Below are 25,675 nucleotides of genomic sequence, written 5' to 3' on the forward strand. Positions count from 1 at the left end.
AAAACCAAATACTGCATGTTCTCACTTGTAAGTAGGAGCTAAATGATAAAAATTTATGAACACAAGGAAACAACAGTCACTGGGGTCTACTTGAGCAGCAAGGGTGGAAGATGGAGAGGAGCAGAAAAAGTAACTGTTGGGTACTGGGCTTAATACCTGAGTGATGAAACAATATGTACAACAAACCCCTGTGACATGTGTTTACCTATGTAACAAACCTTCATGTGTACCCCCAAACCTCAAATAAAAGTTTTGAAAAAGGAAGTTTATACATGAGACAGTCAGATTCATATTTTAGAAGGACTGGCATCAATGTGGAGAATGGATTTCATCATCCAGCGATTTCCCTTGAACCTGGCCCGTACTTTTGCTTCCCTTGCCTTACTTTCTGTGGTTCTGAGGAGCCCAGCTCCACACCTCTTTCCCATCAGTGTCCTCAAACAAAACTAGTGATCAGAATCAGTGACCAACTTAACAGAACCATATATCATGGGGATCAAGTTTGAGAATCTCTATTTGTAAGTCACCTCCAAGTGATTCTGAGGCAGCTGGACTATGGACCAGTATTTGGGAAATAATGTAGGTTGTCATTTGCGTCACTAGCTTTCAGATGTGTTGATAAACATGAGCAGTGTGTTTGGCTTACTCAATTAGATTAAAGAGGACTGGAGTAGGTCTCACTCTAAATGTCTTCTTTCCACAGTTTCTACGACTCTACTCCCAAAGGCAGAAAAATCAGTCCTTTACTTGCACCCTTCAAGAACTTCCACTTGTTCTTTGAGTAACATGTCCAAACCTTAACATGACCTATAGTGTGCATGATCTGGCTCCAACTTCTCTCAAGCCACCCTTTGCCTTGTACCCGTTATTAACAATATAAAGCCAGGTCAGGGGAGAGGGGGTGATGATACTATTTACTCCCAATGTCTACTTTCTCAGTTAAGTTAAGCATAGATATGGAATTGGGAAATTGTATAGAGCAGTAAAAATCTGAAAAATTTCTAAGGAGAATAATATGTGATTTAGGATGAGAAAGGGGAATGATGATCAACCTCAATGACACAGCTGAGTTGAAAATCATATATCAGTATCTACAGGAAAATTACGTCATTCCCTCCATAAGCTCAGAAGCCCATAGCAGAGAATATTGACAACTGTGTCAATCAGCTTGTGAATATTGGCAAAGCAGAAAGTCAAGGGTTAAGAGAATTAAGGATACTGGTGAAAGAAACAGAAAATTCCCAGGATGAGCCTAAAAAGAAGATTCTGCTAATTTGCTCTAAGAATTACAAAGGCCTAAAACCTAAGTACCATTGTTTTGCTGCACTTAGACTGTTTGGTAATGGTTTACCATTTGATTTGGCTCTGGTCCCTGGCTTGCTTGTCACGGATTCTGAGTGGCACGCTACCCTAGAGCATGGCGAGTAACATACAACAGCTGTAAGACGCCAAGAGCAGAATAGGTGAAATAATTTTCCAGCACGCTAAATGAAACTACCAAGGTAAAGCTACAACAATGTATTAAATGTTTTATCAAAATTGTTTTCCTCTGAAATTAGAGCTGTGACCTGAAAATACTATTTTATGATGATAGCATATCCATGTAGTCTGTCTTCTTTACTTAAATTGATTATTTGCATTTCATGGAAGACTCAATACATATCACACATTGTGCTTGCACAAATGTGCTTCCTTGTGAAGGATGTTGAAGTGTTTTAAAGAGAACAGCAGTTATATTTAGCATTCTGCTAATAAAAATTGAATTACATTTTTTGAATGATTTTAGATTATTTTTAATTAAACCACTGTCCAGCTAGTCAATTTTCAGGTTTATCATTTCCTTGTCCATTTCTTTTGCTGCTTCTCTTTCCAATATACATTCATATCAATCAAGACCCCAGGAGCAGCTGCGATGAACCAAGCCATGTTGAAAACCAAAGACTAAAATTAGATTAGCAATGACATTTACTTATATGTTAAAGGTTGAAATTTCAGGGCACAACATTTTCTCCTGAAAGGAGATACTTCCCATCACTGTAATGCAGACTTCTGTTATCAAATTACATCCATATTACATCATTGGGTAGTAAAACTGACCCTAAATAGAAAGTGAAACCAAATACCTTTTCTGCCAAGAGAAAGGCTAAAGAGAAAATTAAATAATGGACTTGTTTTCACAAGATTATTTTGACTAGTGTCTTCTTAATTAGAGGGAGATGTTTGTTCAAGAGAAGTAGTAGTACCAAAGAGGAAGTATAATGTAGCTGACATGAAGGCGGGGAAAGGAGTGTAGATTTTCTCCTACCCCCACCCCCACCAGAATACTCTATAATACTAATTATCAGGGAACAAGACAGTTTGGAATATGTGGGCATTGTTTCTTTTTCTTTTTTTTTTTTTTTGTTTGAGTAGACAAATGCTTTATTTGAACAACCCCCAAAGCTAAATTATTTGTTTTCCTTGATGCACAGAATGCTGACTTCATCTTGTGATGGAAAAACAAAAAAAAACTCACCATTTTTGTCTAGGATGTTGTGAAAGACAATTTTTACAAATACTGATGCAGGCCAGCTGTCCTTTATGCCTTCTGTTTTCATGCACGCTTGCACAGTTTAGATACATACAAACAGATTTAAAGCACGTTTCTTGATATTTCACTCCATTTTTTTTTTCAGAAAATCCACAGAATTTGTGCATGTCTCATCAGAGTGAGTGCATTATATAATCACTGAAAACATGTACATATTATATCACAAATAATTTGCAGACATACGTTGTATCCCTTTTCTTGCCATCCCTATCTGCATTACAAGGGGCACCTGGAAGGATAGCAACCCCATCCCAAAGCACCACTGCCCAGTCCAGTCGTTCATTCCCACTGCTTTTTCAGGAGTGTCTGTCGCTGTGCAGTGCGAACATCCACACGGGGATGCACTGCTCTGGGAAGCCATCCTGCTTCTCCTGGCCCAGCACCACCAGCCCACTCTTCCTTATTAGGCTCCGGAGGATGTCCATGTCCCGAGTCACACTGCTGTCAGAGAGATCAAGGATACAGCCCTCCCGGGCCACATTGTCCTTCAATATGATGATGCCATTTTCTTTCAGGCCATCTCGGCACCGGGAAAGAAATGCAAGAAGGTCCTTATCAGTCAGGTGCCCTACAAGGGATACCAAGTGGATGGGGGAACAGGAAGAAATGGTGGGGAGGATGGAAGGTGAGTAGGGAAGAACATGGCTAAGAATCAGGAGACCATTTGTTCACTCATTCATGATTTAATAGCCTCATTTAGTTACAGGAGGCTTTGAAAATTTAGATAAGAGGACACATATCCTCTTAGAGAAGCCTCTGTGCCCGTCTATAAAATATATTATCCTACCTAGCCTGTCGACCTCATAGGCATGAGATAAGTTATTGTCTACCCCACAAGTCCCTCCATGTCCCCTGGAGAAACCCCTCTATTACCACTTCTTTGTGTCTCACACACACACCCCAAAATCAAATTCACTGCTGTCTCATTTCCTGGGGATTTAAATCTAAGAATGTCTAGTTCTGCCAATAAATGGGGATTAACCTTTTTGACTGCACTTTTGAAATTTTTTCAAGTATTTACATTTCTTCGAGGATTTAGGTTGGTCCAAAGGCACTTGCTCCATTTAAGTTGGTTCGAGAACCAACATAAATCCTCCAAGAAATGTAAATTTATTGTACAGAAAATGTCAAGGGAGAAATCTGGAGGATCAGAGTTTTGTGGGAGTTCACATGACACCTAAGGCTAGCTAACTGCTTGAAGTACTACAGCTAACTCTTCCCTGGTGCCCTCATTAGCCCCAAGGACTGTCTTCTCTGGCTGAGAAGGGGAGAAAAGCAGAGGGAAAGTCATGCAGGACTAACCAGAGACCCACTGAATCCAGATGACATCATATCTCCTGAAGGGGGGTGTGAATTCCTGCAGGCTGTAGCAGTGGTAGCTTTCTACTTTGTCACCTTTGACCTGCAGGTAGTTCTGGGCTTCAAGGAGAAAGGATTCCATCATATCTACCAGCTCCAAACTGTTGAAAACAGGCAATAAGACGTGTTTGCTGACCCTTCCTATCCCGGAGCCGCAGTCCAAGGCGCAGTCTGTTCCAGCTCTCCCAGGCCCCTGCAGAAAGGCACCTTGATATTTCAAGTACAGAGACCCATCCTTGAAAATTGCACACCCTAGTTACCTCTTTAAATCAACTTTATTAGGTAAATTTTATGAAATGAAATGTACCATTTCTTGTGTACAATTTGATGATTTTGGACAAATGTGAATAGCCATGCACCTACTACCACAATCAAGATATACAATTATCTTTTCAAAAAACAGCTAAACATTTCTAGTCCTGCTTTCTTTATTTATCCAAAAAAAGAATTATAAATGAGATTTAAAAAAATAATATCTTAGGTTTAAACACTTGGTAATTTTCTCCAAAAAAAATAATGAGCCATTGCTAGCCCTATGAAGATAAAACTTTAATGACTAAATTTGAGACAAATCCACAGGTAAATGGTTCTACACTACAGATTGTTGCCTACAGATTATTACACTACAGAAAAGCAAAAAAGAACCAAACAGTGAGAACCTTTCTGAGTTTTAAAATTAAAGATTCATTCAATGGAAACATTTCAGTTTGGAATACTTGAATTTTATCTTTTCTAGGCAAATTTTGAAGGCTCTGAATTATCTACTCCTCTTAGGTGGATGGTAAGTTTGGGAACCTGAGGTGAACAATGCTAACTGTTCCATTCTCAGGCCAGAATTTTATTTCAAATACAGCCCTGATGGCACACAGCAAGTTCACATGGATAAAGGGTAGTTTTGGCAAAGTTTCCTTGTGTCTTTTAATGCTAAACATTGTTTTCTGGGTTTTTTGGTACCAGAAACTACATGATTTATTGGGCATAAAACTCTAAAACTGTTTTTTTAAGTAGGTCTGTGCATTAAATTAACTGGGAGTGAGAGGATGGCAAGGTGGTGGAGGTAGGGAGAAATCAGCCTACGCAAACTTTCTCAAACTTGCTTCCATAAAATTTAAAAAACTTTTCTGATTTATGAAGATTCAGCTGGTCTAAATTATTTGGTCATAATTGGGATGGCTGCTGAAGCGGTTTTGTGCTAGAAATTACAGTAACAAGATACTTGAAGTTGCCAATCAAGATCTTAAGGGAAAAGCCTACTCTTGATTTCTCAGGAACTAAGAATAAAAAAAAAATTGGCTAAGGATCAAAGGTAAAATACAAACAGAGGGAAACATCAGAAAAGCAGCTTTCCAGTCCACCCAAATGGCCTTCGTTATGCTAGAAAAGTACAATGAAGAACAAAAAGTGAAGGAATTGCAACTTCTTTCCAAATGGAATAATAATAGCCACAATTATTATTTATACACAGCAAGCTCTTAGCTATAGTAATTATAATAAGAAAACTCCACAATATAGATTATTATCCTCATTTTGGAGATGAGAAAACTCAGATTTCTAATATTTCATAGCTAATGGCAGAATTAGAATTTGAACAGGAACGGTCTGAATCCAAAGCCAGTTCTCCATTAGGGATGTCACCTCTGATTCCCTTGGTAATATCTGTCTAATGCTATGTTAAAAAGAATTATAAGGCTTCATTTAGACTCAGCAGAAAAGAGATCTATGATTGATTAGTGATGTCTGCCTCAAGCATGAGAAGGGGAAGTGGTAATATACTGCCATGTGTTTGCCATTTTTACTTACACTATGCCACATGTCACATTCAAATATAATTTAGACTAAACTAATTCAGAAAAAGGCCTAGGCATGAATGCTGTGAAAGAAGCATCTTCTAAGTAAATTCATAACAAAAAGATGAGCAGTATATGGAGAAATTATGTCATTATTAGAAATGACTACTAAAATGTGTATGCTCAATAAGAGAGTCTCATTTCAAATTTTTCTTATTATTACTTGGCCTTAAAAGCCTCTATTGGTCATGCTGCTCTCATTAGTGTAGTAAGTGGTTTCAGAAGTAGAATCCTGGAACAATAAAGCACCATGAACTTTATTGGACACCATGGCTGCCTGAAACTGTGATTTTATTGAAATCTGATGCCCTTGAATGAATATGACTAGAACTACGTGCAATGTGTGATTTCAAAACAAGACAGTCTTTTTTTTTTTGAGATAGAGTCTCACTCTGTCACCCAGCCTGGAGTGCAGTGGCACGATCTCAGCTCACTGCAACCTCCACCTCCCGGGTTCAAGTGATTCTCCTGCCTCAGCATCCCGAGTAGCTCAGATTACAGGTGTGCACTATCACACACCACTGATTTTTGTATTTTTAGTAGAAATGGGGTTTTACCACGTTGGCCAGCCTGGTCTGGAACTCCTGACCTCAGGTGAGCCACCTGCCTCGGCCTCCCAAAGTGATGGGATTACAGGTGTGAACCCATTTGGTTATTTTGATTTTCATTTATTATGCCATGTTTATACTTATGAATCCATATAAACTAGTAAAACACTATTAGGAATTTCAGTTTAGTTTTGATTCTGCCTACGTATTTTGTTTTGAAGAACGTTATTTTAGGTTTATCCAGTGGAGTTAAAAAACTAAAATGAAAGGACCTCATGTCACTGTATAAAAACTATAAAATATAACAAGTTAGTAGACCCAGATTTTTTAGCTATCCAATCTCTGAGAAATGTCAAAAAATAAATACTATCAAAAAAATACTGATGGCTTTTTATGAATTACTACTTTCTCCCACTAGAAAGCTAAAACAGAAAAGTTATCAACTATGGCATTGACATCATCTTGGTATCATTTGTTTATTTGCTAAAGTAAATACATTTGCAACTAGTTTAAACACCTTTTCCCACTGTCTCATGTCATTAAGTGTTGAAAGGAAAACAAAACTTTAAATTAAACAATCTTCTTTTCGCAGTTGACACAAGAATAAGTCATGTCAGATATTCGTATTCCCTAACTCTTTGTATCTTGACCTGAATACTAATCTAGTAGATTACAGTATGAAGGTCAAAGTACCAAAATATCAGTCCTTAAAAAGGACTGCATTTGTACTTAGAAGCCGCAGCTTTACAATGAGCCTTGTGTACTAAGAAGGACTCCTTATATTTGTTTCAAAGGAGCAGGCTGCCTCTTTTCCAACATAAATATGCTAGCGCAAGGCTGTTTCCTTTCCCAGGTCTGTGGGCGTGCTTATGGGCTCTGTCTGACCAGCATCCCTGTGGTCAGCTTGGCATTCCACACGGAGTGACAAGACAGCTGGATTACTAACTAAGCTTCTGAAATACTTTGGGATCAAAGTCGGCCTCACCACGAGGCAAGCAGGAGGGATTGCTTTCAGCCAGACTGGAGGAGAGTCGAGGTCTATGGTCCACCAAAAAAGTAAATAAATAAATAAATAAATAAAGCAGGGATTTTTCAGTTTCATGAGACAAATGGAAAAAATATGTCATGGTTAAGAGCAGAGAGTTTGGTGTCAGGCAGACCTGGCTGGGCTTAATTCGCTGTTCTGTCTCTTACCAGCTATGTAATCTTGACAACTTATCTAACCTCTTCAAGCCTCAGTTTCCACAACTATAGAAACAGAGCTAATAATAGCACTTACCTCCAAGAATTGGCATGAAGAGTAAATGAGACAATGCTTCTAAAGCGCTTAGCAGATTGACTCTCTCAGAACCAGCATTCAGTGAAACCAGTCAGCAGCACTGATTTAGAAATACTCCAAGTTAACCTAACCTATAAATATCCACGGTCTTCATTCCTAGACTCTCTAGTCTTTTATGGCTGAAGCTGATGTCCAGACACTTTGGCCCCAGTAAATACATCATCCTGATCACATTTTTATCTACTGTCACGCTCTGGACTCACACACTGGGTGCTCCAGGAAGATTGGATTTGAAGTGAACCTCGCCTCAATACTAGAGATATTAATGTTTTGCTACTAAATCGGTTGATGGCCTAACCCCACGGCCTAATGTTTATGTTTCCTTTATCAGAATAAAATGGGCACCAAATCTCAAACCAATGACTTTGTAATGTATTGGAACAAAACCTGTTACCAATTAGAACTTTTCATCTTTAATAGAACTAACAGCAGCTTTATCTTGGGGGTTAAGTCTTTTCTGTTGTTGCTTTGCTTTGTTTGTTTGTTTGTTTGTTTGTTTGTTCGTTTGTTTGAGATGGAGTCTCGCTGTGCCACCCAGGCTGGAATGCAGTGGCACGGTCTCAGCTCACAGCAATCTCCGCCTCCTGGGTTCAAGCGATTCTTCTGCCTCAGCCTCCCCAGTAGCTGGGACTACAGGCGCGCAACACCACGCCCGGCTAATTTTTGTATTTTTAGTAGAGACAGGGTTTCACCATATTGGCCAGGCTGGTCTCGAACTCTGACCTCGTGATTCACCCACCTCAGCCTCATAAAGTGCTGGGATTACAGGCATGAGCCACCATACCCAGCCTTTCTTGGGGATTAAGTCTTTTCTAACAACTAAATGAAGTTCCTTAAAATACAATGAATACATTATATGAAAGCCTGTTAGTAGTAGTAATAGCAATAAATTAGATTTATTGGGTACTAATTTTGTGCACTAAAGCAGGTACCTGACATGTATTATCTCATTAGATCTCCACATTATCCTGTGAAGTAGCTTCTATTGTCATGCCCTAGTCACAAGAGAGAAAACTGACACTTGGTGCATTTAAGTAACAAGCTCAAAGTTGCTTATACATTAAGCAGAAGAACCACAATAGACATAAAGCCCAAAATTTTGACCCCTACAATATACTGTCTGTCTTCATATGACATGACAGTAAGGAAGTAATAGGGGTTGACCCAATGCAGGACTACAAAAGGATACCATTCTTTCAAGGTAAAATCAAAACTATGTATAAAATAGTATAAAAATATTCTACCTTCATTGTTTTTAAACTGAACATAATCATGTATTTCCTTCTAACTTTTTTTTTTTTTAGACGGAGTCTCACCTGTCACCCAGGCTGGAGTGCAGTGGCGCGATCTCGGCTCACTGCAAGCTCTGCCTCCCAGGTTCACGCCATTCTCCTGCCTCAGCCTCCCAAGTAGCTGGGACTACAGGCACCCGCCACCACGCCCAGCTAATTTTTTGTATTTTTAGTAGAGACAGGGTTTGACTGTGTTAGCCAGGCCAACATCTCATTTTTATTACAGGGAATCAATAAGTCAACCCAAGATCCCAAAAGGCATGATCTGTCATCAATCATTTGGGTATGAAACGTTTATGAGACTCTAAAAGAGATGTCTTCTTTATTCCCAAATTTTATATCAACACTGCTAATTCACCTTCCTCTGAAGCATGTAAGATTAGTTGGTGATAGGACAGTGAAATGCCAAGTGGGAGGGTAAAACAGTGTTATTATATTTATCATATCAAAAATGGTTCATCCTTTCTGAACATCTTAAAACCGGCTTGCAGGCGGCAGAACTCTTGGCTGGGTCATATGGCTTAGTCGTGACTTAAATAACAACACAGAGGCATGCGAGCTCAATGTTTGCAAGGACTTTGCCTTCTCATCAAGCTGCAGTTGAATAACTCACCCCAACAAATTTCCTAAGAAATTTCTGAGAGGCCTGGATGTCTGGGCTGGACAGTTCAATGAAATTTCCCATCATACCCTCTTCTGTGGCTGGTACTTCTTGGTAGAAAAGTTTAGCTCTGGCATAGAACTGCATCTCACCATTGATGACTTGGCTTGTTAAAGCGTACAATTTCACTGCAAATGAAACATTATTAATAGTTATTAATATTTATAAGATAAAAAAATCTCAGCTTTATGCATTGCATTTCCTTTTAAAAGCCTGTGAATCTGTGCTGTGGAAAAAAGAGCACTGGTTTGAAGTCAAAAGATTTGGGTTTGAGTTTTGGCTCCATGACTTATGCACTATGTAATGCTGGGAAAACGTCTTAACTCCTTTGATCTTCAGAGATCGCATCTATGGATTATAATAATCGTGGCATTTTCATGACTTAATAACTCTATAGTTGAATAAACCCATAGCTATATCACTGTATTAAAATTTTTAACAGTGTTAGCTACAATAATGTAAAGAATGTCATCAATTTTGCAGTGAGTTCTATCTCTGAACTCCAAATGTTTTCTGAGAATTTTCTCATTAAGCTTATAATAAAGTTTAATGAAAAAATTACTTCTAATCGCAAGGTAGGGGTAACTGTTTTTATATCTTTTTCAAGCAACACATATCCAAATATGCCTTCATATCAATATTACAGAACTGTGCTTGAACTCTACATTGTGAAAATAAAATAATAAAGGAAACATAATATTTATTGTGCAGCCATTCTGTCCTAGGTAGTGTGCCAGGCACATTCACATATACTTTGTCATTTCATTATTTTCAAAAATGTGTAAGAAAAATATGTGTTCCAACTTCTGAGGAATAAATGAGAGTACACGTAAGTGTGTTTTGCAGCTAAAATTCACCCATGCAGATATAAAATATTTTCATCATAAGACATTCATGATAAAACGATAGACAGTAGATTAAAGGATGGAACTTCTGGTTCAAGATTGTAGGCTGAGTACATGCATTTGTCTTCGCTCCCTCCCAATATTCCCTGAGAATTATCTTAAAACACTAAACCCATAATAGTGAGGAAAATGAGAGGGTATCACTGACAGATTCATGATTCCAATAAATTTCCGGACAACAAAAAGCAGACAGAACAAAGCTAAAGAATTTGCAGGCCAAAATATTTGCAAGAGTAAATTACATTCCAGACTTAGAATCAACAGGAAGGCAAATGTACGAATGAGAATGGAAACCAAAAAAAAAAAAAAAAAAAGAGCATAAATCAAAACTCTGTCCAGAGAACAACCAGGTAAGAGGGCAAGTGCACCCTCCTAAAAGCAGCAGACAGCACAGCTGTAATTCTAGAAAGGGAAAATGTGTCTGTTGTCTTAAAAAAGAATAAATAGACAAATTGCCTAGGAAGAGCTAGACCAGTTAGCATTAAAATGTTAGAACACTACTCATTTTCACATATATAAGACTCCAAGTACTGTCACTTACTCCCACTCATCAGAATCTGGTAAAATCTACCTGCACATGTAGGGCTTCTTGTCTTCCTTTCTATTTAGGGGACAAGTACAAAACAAAGGAAACCTTATCTATTGCCTAGAATTATTTACCTTGTTTTTTATTCCTAAATGTGGATAAATGATCTCCAAACACATAAGAAGCCTGAAAAACAAAGACTGAGATAAATAATCAGAACTGACCTCAAAGAAAACAAAAATAATTCAGGAAATGGATGACAATTTAAGCCAAAACAAAACGAAAAACTCATAAATCTTTGAAGAGATATGAGAACAGGCACATCCATAAATTAAAGATAAGATTCCAAGAAAATTATGATTAAAAGAACAATAAAGAATTCTTAGAAATTAAAGTTTTGATGACCAAATCTTTAAGATACAAAGTTGAGTAAATTTCCAGGACATAAAACAAAAAGATAGATATGCAAAATAGAAATAAGAAGACTAGACTTATATAAGCAATTCAGAAGGCCCAAGATCAAGCTAATTAGAATTCTAGAAAACTAAGAAAATGAAGGGAAGAAAATTATTAAAGAAAGTAATAGAAGAAAATTCCCTGGAGCTGAAAGAGATTGTAAGATCTAACAAAGTGCTGAGATGCATAGATTTTTTTTTAAAGCCACATTTGAGCACATCTGTAAGAAATTTCAAAACAGAAAGAGTAGTAAGAAGATCTAAAAGTCATTTAGAGAAGGAAGAGTGGTTGACCTTCAAATAGGATTGCCAGATTTAGGGAAAAAAAATACACAACACACATATTTGAACTTCAGACAAATAATGAATAATTTATTGGTATGAGTATGCCTGAAATATTGCACATTCCAGGGTAAATACTTACACTAAAAATTATTTGTCGATTATGTTAAAATTAAACTTAGCTGGCATCATATATTTTATTTGGCAACTCTATGTTCAAAAGATTAGAATCAGGCTTCTATCACAGATCTCATCAGAAACACTAGAAAACAATGGCACAGTGCCACCAATATTCTGAGATCAAATTTTTGGAAACTAAACTTCATATCCAGTCAAATTATTATAGAATATTTACCTCCTATAGATTCATTCTTCAGAAGTTTCTTGAAGCTATATTCCAGCCCAATGAGGGTTACGATCAAGAGAAGATGCACGATGAAAGATGACGTAATTAACCAGGAATCCAATGAAAAGAAATCCCAAAATGACAGATATGTATCAGATCTGGAAAGAAATCAGTTTATATTACAAGACAAAACATAGACTTCAAAAATAATATCTTTAAGTAGAATAAGCTAGATCCAAGGCAATAGAGTAGTCAAGAAGCAAGGAGATATTAGAAATATTCTAAGGAGGACATACTTTTAATCTAAACCACCAAAAATAAAACATAATTGAAAGCTCCAAGAAAAATATACAGTGATTCAAAAATGTTATGATCAGGGCATGAAGCAAGCCAAAATATGACATAAATTTGAGCAGAAGAAATCAAAGAGAAAAATACCTATTTCACTTTAACTAAGAGCATTTTTCTTCAGATAACCCCAAGACTGAGACATTGGATAGTATTCAGAAATGAACAATTACATAATTCCAAATTTTGATTCTGAAAGTTAAAAATCCAAAAAATACTACTTGTATTACTATGACTATGTTCCAGCTATGGAGTTACATCAGCATTTTCCAACTTGGAGACACTGGAGCCAGTGTTTGTACCCTGAATCACCATGAATTTGCTGAAAGGGATAATGAGAACAAGAATCAGTTTCTATGTAGCACATCATTTTCTGGAGGCCATCAATATTATTTATATCCTCCATACATGTTAACTATTATACATAGATTGTTATTTTAAAAATATAAATCTTTTAAAAGTTTAAATAAATACATAGAAGCTTTTTTGCTATTTTATATACAAATTAGCTACTGATTGAGAAAATACAACATTAAAAGGATGGTCCTTATGTTCAAAAACATTGAGAACCATGGATCAACACCAATCTCCCTTCCCTAGCACTTGGTAAAGTGTTGCATACGCAGCAAGTGACTTAATAAGTGCTTATAAATTCTACAGGGATGACAAAAACCAGCCATCACCAATAATATGACTGTTCCAAATTCTTTCGGATGTCTCAGAAAATCAGGCTAGGAACTCACAGCTCACAGAGGCTGCCCAGGGTTGGATGCTACTCTGGGATTATTGGCAAGCCATAGCCCAGGGCTCTCTTGATCCAACCAAAGCAGCAAAGCAGCCACACTCATCATCACCTGCTTAAGTCAACTGGTTTGTGCAGTCTATTAAAACCCTTAATCTAGAAATAGGAATGGTCCATTATGCCAGCAACATTTAGACCACAAGTGAATGCCAATCTCAGCAGGCGTCAGACTCAATAGGTGGGCTTTTATGGTTATAGGCTTGAGTTCTCATTTTCACCTAATTGACAGCAGCATTTCACTAAAAAAAAAAAAGATATATGAGGTGTCATGTTCGGCCCCAGGTTCTCCCCTCCTGAAAACTTCTGCAATTGTGCATATTGACTCAGATAAGTAAACCAGTCACCAGCACATGGCTTTTTACTATAGAAATATATATACTGGCAAATTAAAGAATTGCAATGTCTCTGTGAAACTTGGGGTAGTTCAAGACAAAAACTAGACACTATTTGTTTTTTATTTAATGTAATATTTATTTATTGATCTACATTATTAGTTGAATTCCCAAGGACCTTCCACTATTTACTTGTGGTGAAAAGAAAAATAGACTACAAGTTTGTTTACTCTGAAGGAGAATAAAGATGAAATTTCTAGGAAAGGTTAATATCCAAGAGAATTTTCATCAAAAGACAGTTCATTCAAGATTCAGTTATTAAGCCCTAGTACAACATTCAGGAAATAAACATAAAGCTCAATCTCTCTCATGGAGATTACACTCTAGCATGGAGGAGTTAAGTCATATGGCTGCATGTCCAAAGAATAGTACGAAAAAATGCGCTGGGCATGCAGCAGATGCCTGCAAGTAGCAGCAAGAAGACTCCGTAAGACCTTAACCATGAAGGATACTTTTTATTTGGGTTAGCAAAAAATGAGCAGGAAAGAAATGTCACATAGCATGAATTATCTGGATAAAACTCAGAATTTTCAAATGCCTCCTTGAGAAACTCTTTTGCAGGTAGCAAAAGAATTTTGTGGCTTAAGGTCTCAACTTCTGACTCTAAGAAGCAAATAACTCAGTTTACCTTGAGGCAATGCACCATTTGATGACTTTTGCTGTCTTTCAATATAAAAATTTGGAGAAAAACAGAATACTCACTCAAAATCTTAATCTGGACCTGAAAGGAAATATTGATCCAGTATCAGAGACAGGGACAACAAGTCGAGACAATATTATCCAAGTTGGCAATAAAATGAAGACTTTCTGACAAACAGGAAATTTTGTTGATAGCTAAGTGCTTACCTCTGCTGAGTATCCTCTTTTCTTTCTTCTTTTTTCAAGTGGTTGAATATACCTATTTTAAAATGCCTCTTTATTCCAGCTATTAGACCTGTTTGTCAATTAAAAAATGATCTAAAATTCTTCAGAGGACATGTAAGCTAGGTTTAGACAGTAATTTTTAAATGAGTTGAGTCTGATAATATTTGATCAAGTTAGCCCTTTGTAACAGAAAAAAAAAGCCCAATTAGGAGATGCCCCTATGAAAGGTAAGACCTTCCATAAAAGAGATTTGCAGATAAGTACTTCTCAATTTAGCCATTAAAGAAGTAATGGTAAAATAGGAAAAAAGGAAGGAAGAGAGGAGGGAAGAGAGGGAAGAAAGAAAAGGAAAAAAGAGAGAGGAAGGAAAAAGTTGGAGTAAGACATTCCTGGATTTGTTTGCCAGCTCTGACACTAATTAGTTTTATGACCTTGAATAGGTTACATAACTCATGTTAGCCTCAGCTTCTTCCTCTATAAAGAGGTAATGATACCTGTGTTAGGCTGTTCTTGTGTTACTATAAAGAAACACCTGAGACTGAGTAATTTATAAAGAAAAGAGGTATTTAATTGGCTTACAGTTCTGCAGACTGTACAAGAAGCATGGCACTGGCATCTGCTAAGCTTCTGAGGAGGTCTTAGGGAGTTTTTACCATGGCAGAAAGTGAAGCCAGAGCAGGCATGTCACATGGCAGAGCAGGAGCAAGGGGAGGGGTGGGGTGTCACACACTTTTAAACAACCAGATCTCATAAGAACTCAGTCACAAAGAGGACAGCACCAAGCCATGAGGGACCTGTCCCTATGACCCAAACACCTCCCACCAGGCCCCACTTCTAACATTGGGGATTATATTTTAACATGAGATTTGGATGGGACAAATATCCAAACCATATGATTCTGCCCTGGCCCTCCAAATCTCTTGTCCTTCTCACATTTCAAATTCCCTTCTCAATAGTCCCCCAGAGTCTTAACTCATTCCAGCATTAACTCAGAAGTCCCAAGTCTCAAGTTGCAAGTCTCATCTGGAGATGAGTTCCTCCACCTACAACCCCATAAAATCAAAACAAGTTATTTATTTCCATGATACAATGGGGATACAGGTATTGGGTAAACATTCCCATTCCAAAAGGGAGAAATAGGCCAAAGGAAAGGGGTTAAAGGTCCCTCACAAGCTTGAACCCCAGCCAGCAGGGCAGTCCTTAAGTCTTAAAGCTCCAAAATAATCCTTGACTCCATGCCCCGCATTTGGGCACACTGAGGTGTGGACTTCCAAGGTCTTGGGCAGCTCCTCTCCTGGGCTAGTCCATACTGAGGTTGTAAACTGCAGGTGGGTCTGCCATTCTCAGGTCTGGAGGCAGTTGACCCCCTTCTGATAGCTCCACTAGGCAGTGCCCCCAGTGGGGACTCTGTGTGGGACTTCACCCCACATTTCTCCTCCACACTAGTAAAGGTTATCTCAGTGTGGGGGGCTCCACCTTTGCAACAGGCTTCTGCTTGGGTGCCCAGGACTGCCCATACATTCTCTGAAATCCAGATGCTTGGCAGCCTCCACTACTCTTGCACTCTGTGAACCCACAGGCTTAACACCATGTGGAAGCCAACAGACTTACAACTTCTGCCCTTCAGAGCAGATGCCTCAGCTGTACCTGGGCCCCTTTGAGCCACAGCTGGAGCTGGAGTGGGATATGGAGAACAGTGCTCTGAGGCTACACAGGGTAGCAGGGCCCTGGGCCTGGTCCCCTGAAACCAGTTTTCCTACACTACTGGGTCTGTGATGAGAGGGGCTGTCTCTTAGATCTCTGAAATGCCTTCCAGACCTTTTCCCCATCATCTTGGCTATTAGCACCTGGCTCACTTTTAGTCATGCAAATCTCTCTAGCAAGTGGTTGTTTCACAGTCTACTTTAATTCTTACTCTGAAAAAGCTTTCTTTGCCACATGGCTAGGCTGCAAATTTTCAACTTTTATGCTGTGCTTCACCTTTAAATATAACTTCCAACTTTAAGTCATTTCTCGCTTCCAAATCCTGATTAAGCTGTTAGAAGCAGCCAGGCCACATCTTGCATGTTTTGCTGTTTAGAAATTTATTCCACCAGATATGCTAAGTCATCACTCTTAAGTTCAATCTTCCAGAGATCCCTAGGACATGGATACAATGCAACTAAGCTCTTTGCTAAAGCATAACAAGGGTGATCTTTGCTCCACCTCCCAATAAGTTTCTTATTTCCATCTGAGATCTCAGCATTCTGGCCTCACTGTCCATGTCACTATCAGCATTTTGGTCACAATGATTTAACAACTCTTAGAAGTTTCAAACTTTTCCTCATCATCTTGTCTTCTGAGCCCTCCAAATTCTTCCAACCTCTTCCCATTACCCAGTTCCAAAGTCAATTCCACATTTTCAAGTATCAGATGCTTCCACATGTCTGGCATTTCAGGAGCAACGCTCTACTCATCAGTACCAATTGTCTATGTTAGGCCATTCTTGCATTGCTATAAAGAAATACCTGAGACTGCTTAATTTATAAAACAAAGAGATTTAATTGACTAATAGTTCTGCAGGCTGTAAAAGAAGCATGGCACTGGCATCTGCTCAGCTTCTGGGGAGGCCTTAGGGAGCTTTTACTCTTAGCTAAAAGTGAAGCAGGAACAAGCACATCACATGGCAAGAGTGGGAGTAAAAGGTGCGGTGAAGTGCCACACAATTTTAAACAACCAGCTCTCATGAGAACTCACTCATTATTTTAAGGACAACACCAAGGCATGAGGGATCCATCTTCATGACCCAAACACCTCCTACCTGGCCCCACCTCCAACACTGGGGATTACATTTCAACATGAGATTTGGATGAGACAAATATCCCAAATATATCAAAACCTATCATACAACTTGTTGAGATTATTAAATGAGATAATGCATGTGAAAACACCTAGTATGGTGTTTGGTTTAGAGTAGAAGCTCAATAAATGTTACCCTCCTCATTATATTTTTCATCAACAATGGTGGTGGGGGGGGGGGATTTATCAGTGTTTCTGGTGAAATCCAAGGTTTAAATGTGCCAGGATACTAGAAAGCTGTCATTACCAAGTCTCTGAATTGCCCAGAGGAACCCTCTAGGTTTTATTTGCTCCCTATAGGCTTTAGGTGTCTGATGTTTCTTATCTCTAAAATAAGGCACTGCCTATTCTGAAAGTTGTGTGGGGCTTTTTTCTTTTCAACTGAGGGCTAGTTTAGTGTTTCCTGACTTCTAAATTGGGGAAAGACAATCTACTTTCTCAAATTCAGCAAGAGATCTATCCCCTACCTACTCGCTGAGTGTCTTCCTAACTCTATTCTTTCTTGAACTCTATCTGACCTACTATCAAATCTGAGAAGGCCAGAAGTCAAGGGGAGATACTGAAGACAGATTTTTCATGATGAGATTTGATTCAGCAGTCCCCATGCTTCCTTTGCACCTCTGTAGAATTTTATAGTGGTCTCTATCACTCTAATACCACATTTTTAAGAAGTATTTGTGTAGGTCTCTCTCCTACACTAAACTCTTCAGGATAAGGCTATATTTTATTTTTTTGTAATCCTAGCACTTAATGTTATGCTAACTTCTTGATGGGCCTTCTTTGAATGTTCATTGAATAAAAGCTAGCTTTTTGTTCTTTAAATAATACATGGGTACAAGAAAGAGCTGAATGGTTATAGGGATTAACTGACATAAGCACACCTAAGTCATACCTTTGGTATCATTTATGAAATACCTGTCCTCCCAATTAGGCATACTCAAATAATTAAAAAATAGTAACTATAATTGATCAAACATGTTTATATGTAATACTTGTGCAAAACATTTATATCGAACTATGTGAGATAAACATTATATATCCATTCTACAGAAGAAGAAACCAAGGCATTAAGAGATTAACTAAATTTCCCAAGGTTAAGCAGCTAGAGAGTGATAGATCTGGGACTTGAACCTAGGTCTATTTAAGTAGAAAACCTATAGATCATCCCTCTCATACTCTGCACCTAAAAATATATCTGCTAAATAAAAAAGAAAATTATATTTTCTTCATTGCTTGAAAGAGAAAAATGGTCTTGCAGCATTTGTATTGCACAGGTAATGATAAACATTTGAAAATGTATCATTGTACAATGAGTTGTGCAGCAATGCCTACCACAGGAATGAAATAAAATTTTAAAATACCAATAGCTGTATGGTGAGTTTTATTCTGGAAGTTCCAAGTGCTTTTTAGGAAATGTTGTTATTAACTCTGGCTTTTAACTTTGATGGCAAAGGGGTAGCTAAACAATCTATGTCTTTGCCATCAAAGTTAAAAGCCATAGTTAATTTCCTCCTCAGAGACTGATTCTTCTGAAAAGGGATCAACGCAAGAGAGGATACCTCCTATGTGCCAGGTATTATGCTAGGTACTTTCAAGTCACCTCTTCACATTGTCTCTTTTAACTATCACAATGATTATATAAGACTAGAATTATAATCGTCATTTTATAGATGAGTAAGAGAATCAGAGAGACTTGGTAACTTAATATCACATAGAAAAGAAACGTCATAACCAGGTCCTAGCACATGCCTATTCAAATGCAAAGCTTCTGGTCTTTCTGTTAAACCACACAGAACCATTGTTCTACACATGAAGTTGGGCTAAGCCTTTAACAATGTCTAGGAGTAATAGACTTTTGCTCAATAATATAATTAATGAATATTCATTGACTTCTATGTGTTCAGAAATGTGGATAGCACTGGAAGAATCATTGAGTGTTAAGTTATTCCTCAATGATTGTTACTAAACATGGAGATGTTGTCCCAACATCTCCAGTTGAGCCCTTTGAGCACTGGTATACACACTGGAGATTTCCACTGACTTGTTTTCCCGTTCTATTTCCTATTTGTTCATGAATAGCCACTTTTGGAAAATTTGTTCACACCAAGCTTCTAACAGAAATTTGGTTGGCGTAACTAGATTATTTAAACCTATTTACTGGCCTGCCTATCTTGATTATCTCAACAGAAAGCGAATGCTCTTCATAGGCTATGTTTGTTCCCTATTCCTGTTAAATCATAAAATATGGTAAAACTTATATTGCTGCCCACATTAGTTAAGTTTTCATTTACATTGTATTATGCAGTGGTTTAAAAAAGATCATGGAGTTAGATCACCTGGGTTCTAATCCTGCTACTCCACTCACCACCACAAGATCTTTGGCAAGTTACTTGACTCATCTAGGTGTCAGTTCTTCAAATATAATATGGGGAAAATAGCAGCACACCTAATAGAGATGTTATAAAAATGAACTGAGATAATATATGCAAAACACTGAGAACAATGATAGGCTTGTTCTCACTTCTTTCTGAAGATCAGTTATGTTCAACAGCATAGCTGAGTCTTCCATTGGAGATTTTTAGTATGTATGTCTTTGCTATTCCGTGAATCTCTGAAGCTTGCCAGGGATGTTTCAGCAAATTTCCCCATGACTGAATGTCACCACATATCGTGCTGGAGTGAGACTGCTGCCTAATCTAGGCAGTTGGAGGGAGGAAGGAAGGAAAGAAGGAATCAAAGAGTCTGGTTAGCCACCGTTCTTTCCATATAATTACCCCAAACAACAAACTCTCTGTGCAGACCCTACAGGAGAAGTTCCTAGCCTTTTTGAAAGAAGGGCTTTATTTTCATTTCTATGAAGTCTTGAAATTATCAAGAGTAGAGGAAACTGACTCTAAAACACCTCAGCAGAGCTGGAAAGGTAGCGTCTCTTCTGGCTAAGTTTTATTTCCAAACTGAAAAACATAATTAATACTGCAGCCTGAAAACTCTCATGTTTTGAATTAAGTTTATCGTTTTTGGTAATGCCTATTCTAGAGAAAGCTACATGGTGACTTTAAAAGAGGCCTGGCTCAGAGGAAGGAAATAAAGAAACTAATATTTACTGAGGAGGACTATTTCACATATATACCAACATTTAATCCTTCAATCAACTCTGCTGTAGTTTTAAGAAAAATTATACTCAGAGGCTTTAGTAACTTGCAGAGGTTAGTTTTCTAGTAGTAGCAGTGCAAAAATTTAAACTCAGAACTTTGCTGATCTGCAATTAATTATTAGTAAGAGGCCATTTAATTCATTTAACAAATATTTTTTGTGTTTTTCCTATGTGCCGGGAACCATGGTAAATGCTGAATAGATACAAAAGAGGAAAAAATAGGCGAGTCTTTACTCTCATGGGAATGAGAGTCCAATAGGGGAACTAACACATGCAATTGCATTCCATAAATATAAGTTATAACCTCCTGGGACAAAAACCAAAGTTTAAATGAGTGAATCAAGGATTAAGGGAAGTCTTCTAATTGAATAAAAGTCACACTGGCAGATAAGACTTACATGCAGATTCCTTTCTGAACATTTGGCTTCTGCCATTAGAGGAAAAAGCTACAAAAAAATCTGAGTATTCACAGAACTGGTAGACTGATTTCCCTGCACCCTTAGTTTAAAAGGATTAATACACAGTTATTTGTAGATTTGCATCCATTGTCACATTATAAAATCCTGAAGAATGGAAACTGTCTTATTAATATTTGAATCCTTTCTAATGCATAATACTTTGACAATAATGAAATTCCATAAATGTCTCTTACATTGAATATGACTGAATTGATCAGAACTAAGCATTGTCTGGTATTTTTATCTCCAAAATACAATATTTTTCCCTGTAGCAGAAACATTTTCTAGTGAACAAATATATATGTGCTCCCTTCATATTGCCCAGAATTCTTGTAGTTCTGGACAATGAATTCTAAGCAGATGTAATAGATGTCCTTTGGGGCTGAAGTTTTTAAGAGCTAGTAGACAAAACTTTGGCTGCTCTATTTGCTTGCCTGGTGACTAGTGATGTTCCAGCTGGCAAAGCCTCTATCATCCTGGATCCCTGAATGCCTGTGTGGAATATAGCCTCCCCTCCACGACTCCAATAATGCATGTTGAAAATGATGTAGCAAGAGAAAAGAATATTTTTTATGTATTCAGCTATTAAGATTCCAGAGTTAATTTGTTATTGCAGCCTATCCCAGTCCATATTGACTAACATAGCCCTAAATTTCTATCATCATAGAGGTACTGTGGATGAGGCTAGCTCTGTGACTCTCAGGCAAACTAATGTCCAGGTCAAATCATCAGGGTCAGAGAAAATAAGCAATGCCCATTTATGGAAAGCTGCAAATAAGTAAAATGAAGGCAATGTTGGCTTGGGATAGACTAATGGTTTTCAAACTGTGTTTATGGAACCCCACAGGTATTAGAGAAGTGCCTCTGGACGGGCGGATCACGAGGTCAGGAGATCGAGACCATCCTGGCTAATACGGTGAAACCCCGTCTCTACTAAAAATAATAAAAAAAAATAGCCGGGCATGGTAGCGGGGGACTGTAGTCCCAGCTACTCAGGAGGCTGAGGTAGGAGAATGGAGTGAACCTGGGAGGTGGAGCTTTCAGTGAGCCGAGATTGCACCACTGCACTCCAGCCTGGGTGACACAGTGAGACTCCATCTCAAAAAAAAAAAAAAAAAAAAAAAAAAAGGAGTGCCTCAGGAGACAGTGGTAAGTCTAAGAGAATAGACCAAGGAAAGGGTCCTGCCCCCAATCCTATGCAGAAAAGTTTCCCTTTTTCCTGTATTTTACATTGGGCGTCAGTGGAATATTTTGTCAAAAACTTTGCCTTTTGATAATAATGTTTTTTTAAAAGGTCAAAACTCATTCGTAAAACATTAGCATATTTACAAAGGAGAAAAACACAAAATCAAAATGATTTTATTGAACAAAAAAAGGGATTGAGACTAAATATAAATTATAGTCCATTTGTGCCAAATTAATTTTCATCTGCTTTTCAGAAGAGACTATTGTATTCAACTTTTTAATTCATCTTCAGCTGCCTTCAAAGGTGACTTCTTTTTCTCTCTAGTAAATATTTTTAAAGTTTGAAAGTCATCTGCCTGTTAGTGACTCTCTTCTCAGCTGTTATAATTGATATCTTTCTCCAGTCTAATAAAACCAAAGCTACCAACCTACTCTTATTGAGGTATGGCCTGAAGAGTGTCTCCAGAAAAGCAATGCTTTGCCAGTATATGAAGTGACTAGAACATCATCACCTTCCATTTAAACTGCTGTATTTTTTTTTCCTTTTGGATATAGATGAGATGTATTATACGTCCTAAAAGAATTACTCATGGGCAGTGTGATCTACCAAAAAAAAGCCCTGGACTTTGGTCTTTGCTTTGATATTACTCTATCTAGATTAAATATCATCATCTCTGAATTTTTTTCCCTCCTTTGAAAAAGTAAAATGAAAGGAAGAAGGAGGGAAGATAGGTAGGAAAAAAAATGATAACTTACCCTATCTATTTCATAGTGTGACTATGAGAATCAAATAGTCATAGATGATAAAAAGTTTTAGAAGGAAGTTATATAAATATGAGATGAAGGTATTTGTATGTTTAGAATTAAAGATCCCTCATAAATGGATTTACAAAAAGGTTTTGGTAGGCTGCTAACATTCGGTTGCTTGAATGCAATACAAAGAATTATGTAGCTGCTTCAACAGCTGGAAACCCTGACCACATCAAGTGCAAATGGGGCTTTCAAACGACCTTAAGAAAACAGACTAGGCTGATACACAGCCTTCTTGCTTTCATTGGGGGAAAATACAAATCAAAGGGAGAAGGGTACTTTACTCTTTAATGGTAAGTTATTTCCTCTTCAGTGCTGTTTAGGGTGCCCTGAAGTAACTGCTTTCACAGAGGCTGAAAAAAGTAGAGTAGGCAAACCAGATAAGCTTTTTATTGCTCTATTGTCCAATTCTCTGAAAACTAGAGGAGATAACAAAAATGGAGACAGACCACTGACTTCTTAATATTCAAAAACCAAGCTAAAATCTCCTTTTTTTAGGCTCTCTGACTATTCTTGTGATTCAAGAAGACCACAGAGGATTGTAAGTGTGTACACAAGCACAGACACAGAAACATACATACATAACCCAAGCACATTTTGATCTATCATTATTTAGTCTTTCTTTTTAACTCTTACTCAATGTATTAATGCATTAATACTCTCATCTTTGAATTATCAAATTTGCCCAATTACAATTTTTTGTAAATATTAAACATGTCTGAGTTTCTACAAGCCTGATACTCATGCAACAGACACCCAGAGAAGCAAATCACAGTGCCTGAGGGTGCATGGAAATCCCAAAATAAAGTCCTGACTCTATTTTAGGCACTTAATCTTTGTATTCTCCGTAAAGAATTCCACTGAAACATTTCAGCCCAGTGACATTGGTTGTGGAGGCTTTTTTGCCTGAAAAGTGTCCTTGTTTTAAATTCTCTTCTAGAAGCCCCATGACCTCATGCAATCCCATCGGTCATTTCTTGTTTCTTATCTAGTAGCTCTGACTCACTTACCCAGGGGAATTTTTTCCAGCAGGTAGAGATAGCTCTGAAAGAAGTCATTGCGAATGGCTTTGTGAAGGATAAAAGACATGCTATGTCTACAGAGTTCATCGTCGGTCTTCTGCCAGCGGGATCTAAAGGCAAAATGGGCTCCCAGGTGGGCCATGACAAAGGGGGATAATAATGATTCCTACAGAGAAAGGAAGCTTGCCTTGCTGTTTCTTTGAATTAGCCTTCTCTTTCTAAATGAACTTGAGACTGTCATTTTAAACCAGTCCCCTCTCCATCTATATCAGGACAGGCTGTCATGGGGTGTGGGGAGGAGGGGCAGCACACAGTGGGAGGGGAGGGCAGGCTCTTGGCACATCCCTCCGTCTGATTGCTTGGGTGACACCACTCCAAGCCAGCAGGTGCTAAGTAAGGATGAAAACTGGCTGAGAGAGATCCTGCTTCATCCAGGAAAAAGCACGCCTCTCTCCTTTAGCCACCACTTCAAACAGGCAAGAGCACAGCCTGCTAACACCCTGAATATTTGCCTTAATTTGATTTCTAAATTGGAATAGCCTAATTTCCATTTCAAAGAGTTGTGAATATTTTGCAAGAGATCTTGTTCCCTGATTTCCATCACTCCTCATAGAACACTGAATCCTCAAATTACAAGGACCCTTCAAAGTCATCTTGGCCACTCATGCTCCTTTCATCAGTACAATTTCTCCCAAATAATTCCATAGAAATGTGTATGTGCTTCCTATTTTGAAGGATCTTCAAGAGAAGCAATTATTTGAAAGCTTGTTTTGACGTTAAATATCCTTCTCTGTCAGCAAATTCTTCCATCTAGCTTGCTGTAAACAACAACTATTCATGTAAGCCTGTTTCTTCCTCTCTGCCTACTATGAATATAATTTTCCTCTTAAGTACATTTGTTTTCTGTACCGGGTATCTTCTGATTGTCCCTCCGGATACACTCTCCACTCTTCATACATTACTATGTGTTCCCCAGGAGGCTGACCTACATCAGTGGACTCCATTGCCCTCTAGCTTCTAGTTGGCTTTAGCCAATGGATAGTGCCAGGAGGAGACAGGAGGAAAGTGAGGTCAAGGTATTTATTCCCTTGGCACCTTCTCTGTGGAAATGCCATGAGCTGACCATATCCTTTAACAAAAGGTCATACGTCTGACCAGGGTCTTCTCATACAAATATCCTCTCCTGGTTCTGTTCATTTCTCCTTCACCTGACTGCTTGAGGCCCAGGGGGAGTGATGCATCAGGTGACAAGCCCAATTCCTTGTAATTTTCCTATACTTGCCCACATATTTGTAAATAGTCCCTTTATTAAACCAGTTCGAATTCCCAATTTGTGAATTCCATCTGTTCCCTACAGGGACCATGACTACTGTTTTCCTCCCCTTATGTTCCTAACAGGAAAATGTGTAAGATCTCAATACACTATAGGCCCTATGCCATGTGCACCCACAGACCCCCTGCCTGTACATATACACATGCTAATATACACAAATGCACACATTATGGTAGGCAACTTCTAATGTGACCCCTGTCTTAGTTCAGGCTGCTCTAACGTATTACCAAAGACTATGTGGCTTAAACAACAAACATTTATTTCTCACAGTTCTGGAAGCTGTGAAGTCAAAGATCAAGGTGCTGGCAGATCCCATGTC

The 25,675-nt window shown here is 38.1% G+C and overlaps 1 protein-coding gene across 1 annotated transcript; it reads right to left on the minus strand.

The window, feature by feature from the left end:
* Positions 1–1,797: 1,797 nt before the first annotated feature.
* NTMT2 (N-terminal Xaa-Pro-Lys N-methyltransferase 2) lies at positions 1,798–25,396 on the minus strand. Its single transcript, XM_003824640.5, has 4 exons — positions 24,012–25,396; positions 9,589–9,764; positions 3,893–4,142; positions 1,798–3,158 (listed from the first exon to the last, which is right to left on the minus strand). The coding sequence occupies exons 1-4, from the start codon at positions 24,163–24,165 to the stop codon at positions 2,887–2,889; spliced, it is 852 nt and encodes a 283-aa protein (XP_003824688.4). The 5' UTR covers positions 24,166–25,396; the 3' UTR covers positions 1,798–2,886.
* Positions 25,397–25,675: the final 279 nt, after the last annotated feature.

The sequence above is a fragment of the Pan paniscus genome, chromosome 1, assembly GCF_029289425.2.
Source record: "Pan paniscus chromosome 1, NHGRI_mPanPan1-v2.0_pri, whole genome shotgun sequence".
Lineage (NCBI taxonomy): Eukaryota > Metazoa > Chordata > Mammalia > Primates > Hominidae > Pan > Pan paniscus.

Excerpts from the sequence above, each read along its gene's own strand:
- NTMT2 (XM_003824640.5), bottom strand. The coding sequence starts at position 24,165 with ATGGCCCACCTGGGAGCCCATTTTGCCTTTAGATCCCGCTGGCAGAAG. Across the intron at positions 9,765-24,011 it reads GCTGGAAAAAATTCCCCTGG|TGAAATTGTACGCTTTAACA; the intron begins GTAAGTGAGTCA and ends TTTCATTTGCAG. Across the intron at positions 3,159-3,892 it reads CTGGATTCAGTGGGTCTCTG|GGCACCTGACTGATAAGGAC; the intron begins GTTAGTCCTGCA and ends TATCCCTTGTAG.